This window comes from Arachis duranensis, chromosome 7 (genome assembly GCF_000817695.3).
Source record: "Arachis duranensis cultivar V14167 chromosome 7, aradu.V14167.gnm2.J7QH, whole genome shotgun sequence".
NCBI lineage: Eukaryota > Viridiplantae > Streptophyta > Magnoliopsida > Fabales > Fabaceae > Arachis > Arachis duranensis.
In genome coordinates, this window is record NC_029778.3 from 9,174,624 (window position 1) to 9,184,808 (window position 10,185).

Here is a 10,185-nt window from a genome sequence, read left to right on the forward strand (position 1 = left end):
GTATATCAATTCTCTCATACCTCACTATTTATAGAGGTAAAGTATTGACTATTCCAAATTTTATTTAATTTGAGTTTGGCTTGGGAGTTTCATTTCTTCATAGGAAAAAAATAGCCACCCATATAATAAATGGGCATTCACATCTTTGAACTTATCACAACACTTCTCTTTGGATGACCATTTAGGATTATGCCTCGTTAAAACCTTACTAAAGAAAAATCTAATGGGAAAAAATCTTAGTGAAGAAAAAAGAGTACAAAATCCTTTGGTGACGGGGACTGCCTCATTAAAAACCTTGTCAAGAAAAATCCAATGGAAAAAAACCTGACCAAGGAAAAAAGAGTACAGTTTCTCCCTCTTGTCAACATCAGAAATCGACGCATCCCAATCTCATGTACCAATCTTTTAAAAGAGGATTTTGGGAGTGACTTTGTAAATAAATCTGCCAGATTGTCACTTGAGCGGATCTGTTGGATATCAATTGTCCCTTGATTTTGAAGATCATGAGTGAAGAAGAATTTGGGAGAAATATGCTTTGTTCTATCACTTTTGATATATCCGCCTTTAAGTTGAGCAATACATGCTGTATTATCTTCAAACAGGACAGTTGGAGCTATCTTCTGATTAATCAGTCCACATGATGACAGAGTATATTGGATCACACTCCTGAGCCAAAAACACTCGCGACTTGCTTCATGTATCGCAAGTATTTCAGCATGATTAGAGGAGGTTGTTGCTATCGTCTGTTTCGTGGACCTCCATAATATAGCTGTACCACCATATGTGATTAGGTATCCTGTTTGAGATCTTCCTTTATGTGGATCAGACAAATATCCAGCATCTGCATAGCCAACTAATAATGACTTGGATCCATAGGGATAAAACAATCCCATATCAACCGTTCCATGAAGATATCGAAAGATTTGTTTGATTTCACTCCAATGTCTTCTGGTTGGAGAGGAACTATATCTTGCTAGTAAATTTTCAGCAAATGATATATCAGGCCGTGTATTATTAGCAAGATACATTAGTACGCCAATAGCACTAAGATATGGTACTTCATGACCAAGGATATCTTCATTCTCTTCTTTAGGACGGTATTGATCCTTTTCCACGTCTAAAGGTCTTATGATCATTGGGGTACTCAAGGGATGTGACTTATCCATATAAAATCTTTTTAAGATCTTCTCTGTGTATGTTGTTTGATGAATAAAGATCTCATTTTTTGTATGCTCGATCTGCAGGCCGAGACAAAATTTAGTCTTTCTAAGATCTTTCATCTCAAACTCTTCCTTTAGAGTTTTTATCATTGTTGGAATCTCTTCAGGAGTTCCAATGATATTTAAATCATCAACATACACAGCAATAATAATGAATCCAGATGCAGATTTCTTTATGAAAACACAGAGGCAGATATCATCAATCTTGAAACTGTTTTTGGCCAGATACTCAGTAAGACGATTATACCACATTCGTCCAGATTTCTTTAAACCATATAAAGATCTTTGCAATTTAACTGAGTATAACTCTTGCGAATATTCACTGGATGGTTTAGATATCTTTAGTCCTTCAGGGACTTTCATATAGATATCCCGATCTAATGAGTCGTACAAATAGGCTGTTACCACATCCATTAAATGCATATGCAGTTTATGATATGCAGATAAACTGACCAAATAACACAATGTTATCGCATCCACTACAGGGGAATACGTTTCTTCATAATCTATACCGGACCTTTGTGAAAAATCTTGTGCCACAAGTCGGACTTTGTAGCGCACAACTTCATTTTTTTCATTTCGTTTTCTCACAAATATCCATCGGTATCCAATAGGTTTTACATCTTCAGGTATACGGACTACAGGTCCAAAGACTTCACGTTTTGCAAGTGAGTCTAATTCAGCTTTAATGGCTTCTTTCTATTTTGGCTAATCATTCTTTTGTCGACATTCTTCGACTGATCTTGGCTCAAGATACTTACTTTCATGCATGATATTTAATGCCACATTATATGCAAATATTTTATTGACAATTGTCTTATTTCGGTCCCATTTCTCTCCTGTAAAGACATAATTTATCGAGATAACTCATCATTTTCATAATTTTCAGATACCTGAACGTCTTCTGGCGTTAAAATTATATCATAATTTTGGACAACTGCAGGTGTCTTTACTATGTCTTTTTCAACAGAAATAATATTTACCTCTTTTCTCTTTCGAGGATTTTTATCTTTGGAACCGACAGGCCTACCACGCTTCTGGCGTGTATTTGCTTCGGTGGCAATTTGTCCAACTGTGACATCAATTCGTATTGGGGTATTTTTCGCTGGTATATAAGATTTAGTTATCCTCTTTGTATTGGAAAATGCATCAGGCAATTCATTTGCTATTCTTTGCAAATGTAAAATCTTTTGAACTTCGAGTTCACATTGTCCTGATCGAGGATCTAAATGCATCAAGGATGATGCATTCCAATTAAGTTCCTTTTCAGGAAGTTTATTCTCTCCCCCTAATATTGGAAATTTTAATTCATCAAAATGACAATCCACAAATCGGGCTTTAAATACATCTCCAGTTTGTATCTCAAGATACCTCACTATAGAGGGAGAATCATATCCAACATATATCCCCAATTTTCTTTGGGGTCCCATTTTAGTGCGATTAGGTGGTGCAATGGGAACATATATCGCACACCCAAATATTCTTAAATGGGAAATATTTGGCTGCTGGCCAAAAACTAATTGCATAGGAGAGAACTGATGGTAACTCGTTGGCCTCAAACGAATAAGTGCTGTGGCATGTAAAATAGCATGCCCCAAACCGAGGTTGGAAGATTTGTTCTCATAAGTAAGGGTCTAGCAATCAATTGGAGGCGCTTAATAAGTGATTCTGCTAACCCATTTTGTGTGTGAACATAAGCTACTGGATGTTCAACACTTATTCCATTAGCCATACAATAAGCATCAAAAGCTTGGGAAGTAAATTCACCAGCATTATCAAGACGAATTGCTTTAATTGGATTTTCTGGAAATTGTGCTTTTAATTGAATAATTTGAGCCAGTAATCTCGCAAATGATAGGTTGCGAGAAGATAATAAGCCCACATGTGACCATCTCGAAGATGCGTCTATCAATACTATAAAATATCTAAAAGATCCACATGGTGGATGAATAAGTCCATATATATCACCTTGAATTCTTTCTAGGAATTCAGGGGACTCAAATCCAATCTTTACTGGTGATGGCCTTAAAATTAACTTCTCTTGAGAACATGCAGCACAACAAAATTCACTAGATTTAAGAATCTTTTGGTTCTTTAGTGAATGTCCATGAGAGTTTTCAATAATTCTCCTCATCATGGTTGTTCCCGGATGACCCAATCTATCATGCCAAGTTATGAATTCATTTGGGCTAGTAAACTTCTGGTTTACAATGGCATGTGATTTAATTGCACTAATCTTGGTATAATACAATCCAGATGAAAATGAGGGTAACTTTTCTAATATAACCTTTTTATTTGAATCATGAGTTGTGATACATAAGTGCTCATGACTTCCCTCATTCATAGTATCAATATGATATCCATTTCGACGAATATCTTTGAAACTCAACAAGTTTCTTAGAGACTTGGTAGACAATAGTGCGTTATTTATTATAAATTTTGTTCCTCCAGAAAACAAAATTATAGTTCTTCCGGAGCCTTCTATCACATTGCCTGAGCCAATAATAGTATTAACATATTCTTCTTTTGGCACAAGATGGGTAAAATATATAGTACTTTTAAGAATAGTGTGCGAACTTGCACTATCCGTAAGGCAAATATCTTTAGAATATGTCCTTGCCATTTTTCTTCAAAAACAAATAATAATAATAATAATAAAATGAGTAGAAGTACATGTACAGTAAAATTATTCACATGAATACTTAACAAACACATACACATATCAAACTATTTCATCATTGATCAAATAACTAATATTTCTTTCAGAATGCTTAAAGAAATTAGATACATCATAATGAGTGGTGAAATTTTCATCATTTGAAACAAAATTTGTTTCCTTTTCTTTGTCATCCGTTTTCAAGGATGCTTGATAAAGATCAACTAGGTGCCTTGGGGTACGACAGGTACGTGACCAATGACCCTTTCCACCACAACGGAAGCATTTATCCTCAATTGATATACTTTGCCCATTATTTCTTTTTTTATCCCACTTCTGGTGAGATCTTTCTTGTGAACATAATTTCTTTTCCTTCCATAATTTTTCTTGTTATCAAAATCTTGCCATTTACCTCTTCTGGGGTTATAATTTGCCGCATTTGCTTCAGGAAATGGGGCGGCGCCAGTTGGGCGCGCTTCATGATTCTTTAAAAGTAATTCATTGTTGCGTTCAGCAACAAGAAGGCAAGAAATTAACTCAGAATATTTTTAAATTCCGTTTCTCGATACTGCTGCCACAGGAGCACATTCGAGACTTGGAAGGTCGAGAAAATTTTCTCTAACATATCGGGCTTGATGAAGTATCACCATCTTTTGATAATTGTATCTTTCTTCAAGGTCTTTCCACAGATCTGCAAGATCTTTTAATGTGGAATATTCATTTTTCAATCATACGTCAAGATGACGATGAAGGAAAATCATAGCTTTGGCTTTATCCTTCTGAGATATATTATTTTCAGCCTTAATGGTATCTCCAAGATCCATTTAATCAAGATGAATTTTAGCATCTACTATCCATGATAAATAATTATTTTCAGATATATCAAAAGCATTATATTCAAGATGAAAGAGTTTCAACATAATAAAAATTTGTTACCTGAAGTCTTCCTAAAATTTCGTTAGAGTCTTTGTGCTGATAACGTGTTATAAAATAACTAAATAAGGAAGATAAAATAAAGAAATATAAATGAAAGACTCTAGTATTAATATTCACCAATATTAATATCATCTTACCATAATAACTATAATTTATATATTAATATTATATTTATAATATGAAGAAAAAAAAATTTTGTAGAAAAAGAAGAAATATTTTATTGACGTAGTATGTATATCAATTTTCTCAGACCTCACTATTTATAGAGGTAAAATATTGACTATTTCAAACTTCATTTAATTTGAATTTAACTTAAAAATTTCATTTTTTCATAGAAAAAAAATAGCCACCTATATAATAATAGACATCTACATCTTTAAACTTATCACAACACAAACGACCAATTACTTTCCAAATAAATTTGAACTTCTTAAATCACCTGACCATAATACTCTCACCAAATAACATACCTTCTAAATTTTCCATGAAATGTATGTTTTGAATGGGATTTTCTTCACATCGGTTAATAGACGTATGAACCATACCACCAAAGGTGCCAATAGATATAAAACCAAATATCAAACATACTATTATACATTAAAAAAAAAGACTATTATATATAGCTGAAATTTTATTTAGGCATTGTTAAGTGCCATTAAGAGTACACAACAAATATTTCAAAACAAAAAACAATCAATTATATCAGGTGTACACAAAAAATTAATTATTGAAGAATACATGTTGAAAGTAGAATGCACAATAAAAATAAATAGAACAGAATATGTAGAGAAATACTAAATGGCGAATATAATTTATTATTTTTTATTAGCAATTAGTTATTAATATTTAAAAATATGAGTTAAAAATATATTGATGAATTATTAGACTAAGAATTGGATTGATGGCTAAAAATATTAACAAAAAATAACAAACTTTAAACATTTTTCGTATATGTATTTATACATAAAAACATAATGACTAGTTTGATAAATGATTTTTGTGCACTTGCGTGCAATGCTCTATATTTCTAAAACCAAATTCGAAGTTTTAAATTTCTAATACAATAAACAACCATAATCCTAAAAGGATATTTTAGTTTTTTAAAAATTGATTAAAATAATATCTTCCACTATTCCATTTGGTTGAACAACCTGTTATTGTGGAGAAAGGTGGGTGCTTGTGACTTTCACAACTACAAAGAATTTTGAACGCAGGTTTTGAGATTGTGTTAACTATGGGATAAGTAAAAAATGTTGTGTTTGTTGTGCAGTGTTAGTTTTAGGGTATTTTTGTTTGTTTTGCATGATGTTTTTCAGTCCAACAGATTAAAAAATTAATTTAACATAGATTGAAGCTTTATTCTTTTTTTTTTTGGACATACACACTTACACACACTAAATTGAAGCTTCATTTAAGATATTTGTACCTAACCTAACTAGTTGTCTTTTCTAAAGTAGATTAGAGAAGAATGTTAACCCCACAAAAAAATTTATGCCCTAATTCAAGACCACAGAAAATATTTTCTACGAACCCCATAAATCTTACCTTGGCAACAACCCTGTATCTGCACGTTCCCATGTCTATCCACCTTGGTTGCATGCACTATTGATCAGAAAAACAAAAACATAGGTTTGTGTACCATTTGTTTTTCACAAAAATAATATAGAAACAAAAAACAATTAGGCCACACAATTTAAATTTACCTTATTTAATTACAAGATACATTAAATAAAATTTAAAAAAATAAATTTTTGATTAATGTTTTTTTGTTACAAAATATTTACATGTACCAAATCAACATCCGTGAAGACCATAACACAGCAATCTTTTCCTTCATAGGCAAAATTGATCCACAAACTACCTCCAATGCATTCACTAAGATGAAGCCCGAAGAAAACAAAAATGATAACCGACGTAATAATGTTAATGTTGGGGTGAATAAATTAATCCCCACATGTGCATCTTCGTTAGTGATCACAATACTTTACTTAAAAAAAAAAAAAAACTATCTTAATACGATAGATACTTGTAAAAAAATTAAAAGTCTGAGTATCAAAGTCATAACAATGAGGTAGTATCCGTAATGGAGTGATTCAAAATCTACCATTACATTGACTAATATCATCATCCTAACTAAACAAATAAAAAACTAGGCATCTAGGCAACGGTTATTGAAAGGAATGAGCAAGAAAGTAAAATACAAATGTATACATGAAAAGAAGGAAAAGAAGAAAAGATATACATTATTAATATGTTTGTCTATTAATTAAAAATTTTTACTAGGTGGATCAGGGTCAAAGAGTGGTTGAGCCTTTTGTAAGCTTTGAATGTATCTCCTAACCTCTTCTGCTATCATGGGCCGCATCATCTTCATCAACCATGCATGCTCGCCGTACGGATTGACTTCCTCCTCCTTCCGCCACACTCCCTCTGCGCCCAAAGGCTTCTCTCCGGGCGGGAGCAAACTCAGTGTCGTCACGCCGCCTTCTTCTTCTTCTTCGGCCTTCCGCTTTTGGCGAACCTCCTCCTCCGCGTGACTGTCGACGGCAACTGCCGCCAAACATGGCTTCTTCATGAAATTCTGTGGCAACTCTAACTGCTCGCCCTTGCGCTTTTGGCAAACAAATGTTGGACTGAAATCTGATGACGACGACGTGGCGGCAGAAGAGAATCCGGATAATCCTCCGCTGGTGGAGGCGTCGGTGGCTGCCGCGGAGGGGAATCCGGCGCCGGAAAAGGCGACGGTTACACCTTTACGGCGGCGGAGGGTGGAGTTCCAGTGGTTCTTGATAGCGTTGTCGGTGCGGCCAGGAAGGAGTCTGGAGATGGTGGCCCACTTGTTGCCGTGTACGGCGTGAGCCTTAAGGATGATTTCGTCCTCCGCAGGGGTGAACGGTCGGTGCTGAACGTCGGGGCTGAGCTGGTTGCACCACCGCAGTCGGCATGACTTTCCCGATCGGCCCGGTATCCCGTTGCTTATGACGGACCAGTTCCGTGCTCCGTGCTGCGCCACCAGCTTCAGAAGCGTTGCATCCTCTTGAGGAGTCCATGACCCCTTGATTCGATCTGCTTCTTCGTCAAATTTGGTGTTGTCTTGGATCATCATCGCAACCTGTTCGATGAAATTCCAGAATGAGATTAGTATGGTATATATCTGTTAATACCAAAGATAATTGGTAGAGTTGGAGTTGGCATTGAACCTTGAACAGCGCTTTTCTTTTGGATGATTTAGTTTGGGGCATGGGAGTTTTAAAACATGTTAGTTATTTTTGGAAGAGGAATGGGTTTTAGATGGTTAGGGCGATTCATAATAATGGGAGAGGACGTTATAACTGCCGCACTCTTTTCTAACTGACTCAAATAACGCCATTTCCTATAAACTAGAAACTCTAACAAGCTTCGGAGATATACATATTACATACGTCATGTTAATTAATTTTAATTAGTTGGGATGAATAACATTTTTCAAGACTGTGGCAGTTAGGATGGACTATTCTTCACTTTCTATATACATTATATTAATTTACTTTGACTATGTAATTCCTATTTTGTTTGGTGCATAAATGGGATTTAATTGTTGTATTTATTCTTGATGTGTGTGAAGGGAAGGAGGCTAACTAACTGATGGGTAGGTCAAAGTGGAACATGAGGGTGGGAACGGTCATCGGTTATTAAAGTGCAGGAATATATGGTTATGACTAAGGGGATTGATGTGTTTCTAAGGATGTAGTAACTGCATGATTGTTGTTGCAGTTAGAGATGCACAACAGTACAGAGTACATACTGGGGATAAGAACATATTTTAAACTTCAAAAATAAGTTATTTTTCAGTTATTCTCTTATTTCCAATTTTATCCTCCATATATTTAACTATTTTCATAACAGATCATGTCACATATTTAATTATGAAAAATATTACATGTACAAATTTTTTTTTTTTGTAAATTGAACTAACTCTAACCAAATTAGAAGTAAAATTTGGTTAGATGAAATTACCCAATCATTAACAAAAGTATCTAATTAAACTTTAAATAAAATTATCTTTTATATTTATTAATAACAAAATATATTTAAAATATTTTAAATTATAACAAAAAATAATTTTGTTAGAAGTGACAAAAAAAATTGAAAAGTTTTTCTATTGATAAATTTCAATCAGTATAAGATCACCAAATTTTAAAAATAAAATATTTTATTTTTAATTATGTTTGTAAAATATTTAATTGAAATCCTATGATTGTCACATTAAGTTAAAAAGATTATTATATTGTTTAATTTAATTTTAATGAGTATATATTTTGTATTTTGATATATATTCTATACTAATGACTTATGTTATGAATTACCTGAAAATAAATCACAGGATCCACAGTTTCTCTATTGATTCTTCATGGTGGTTGGCTTCACAATTCTGATCCAGTAAATGGTAAGGGTGATCTGCAAAAACACTCCTACACTGAGTTAAAATTGATCTGAGTTAGAATTTTAAGGATGTGTTACCTGAAGAAGCATGTGACTCTCCTTTATATAGGTTCAATCAAGGTATTTTATCTTCTCGTTGGTTCGGAAGTAATTAATATTAATATTTAAATTTAAATATCGGTTGATGACATGCCGACTTGTCAAGTACCAGAACGGTTGGGCCTGAGGAACCAGCTGGACTTTGGGGTCAAGTTCTCTTGGCCTCTTGGGTTCGAAATTCGGATTCATAAGTAATAACTTATTTTAATAATTAATTTTAATGTAGATCTAATATAGTTGTATAGAAATTTCATAATGGAATGAGAAAGAGATTCTGAAAGTGGAATTAGAAATATTTCAAGTTTAACTAACTCAAAGGAAGGAAGATTTTTTTTCGTGGTCTTTTTCCGTGAACTCATTTATTTTGTAGCTAGAGACTAGTAGAGAGAAGGTTAGTTATATGAAGATGAGAGCAGGGCAATTTGGTTTTGTAGTCTTGTAGTATATGGGCAGTGACAGATTTAAAAAAATTTTGTAACGGAAGTCAAAATATAATAAAATTTAGGTATAAATATTTTTTTTAGACTTTTTATAATACTCAATATGTTTAGGATTATTCTATTATGAATTTGAATTTCATTTAAGAGTTTGTAATTGGCTAAAAAGTTACTACATATACAAGATAGAATTCAAACTCTCAATACTTACTTAGGTGGATAACAACTAAGCTGATCACTCGACCAATTTAAATTTGTTTAAATATATTTAAAATTTTAAATTATAACTATCTATACATATTGATAAAAACTAAAAATATACACATAATTACTTATTATAGTATTTAAAATAATAAAAAAATAATTTTACACCCACAATATAATATTCAGAATAATAAAAACAACAATTTATAAT

At 33.2% G+C, this 10,185-nt stretch overlaps 1 protein-coding gene across 1 annotated transcript; it reads right to left on the reverse strand.

Annotated features, from left to right (window-relative positions):
* Nucleotides 1-6,933: 6,933 nt before the first annotated feature.
* On the reverse strand, nt 6,934-8,168 carry LOC107457624 (transcription factor MYB73-like). The gene is made up of 2 exons (XM_021127373.2): nt 8,013-8,168; nt 6,934-7,924 (listed from the first exon to the last, which is right to left on the reverse strand). The coding sequence occupies exons 1-2, from the start codon at nt 8,052-8,054 to the stop codon at nt 7,079-7,081; spliced, it is 888 nt and encodes a 295-aa protein (XP_020983032.1). The 5' UTR covers nt 8,055-8,168; the 3' UTR covers nt 6,934-7,078.
* Between the last annotated feature and the right edge of the window lie 2,017 nt (nt 8,169-10,185).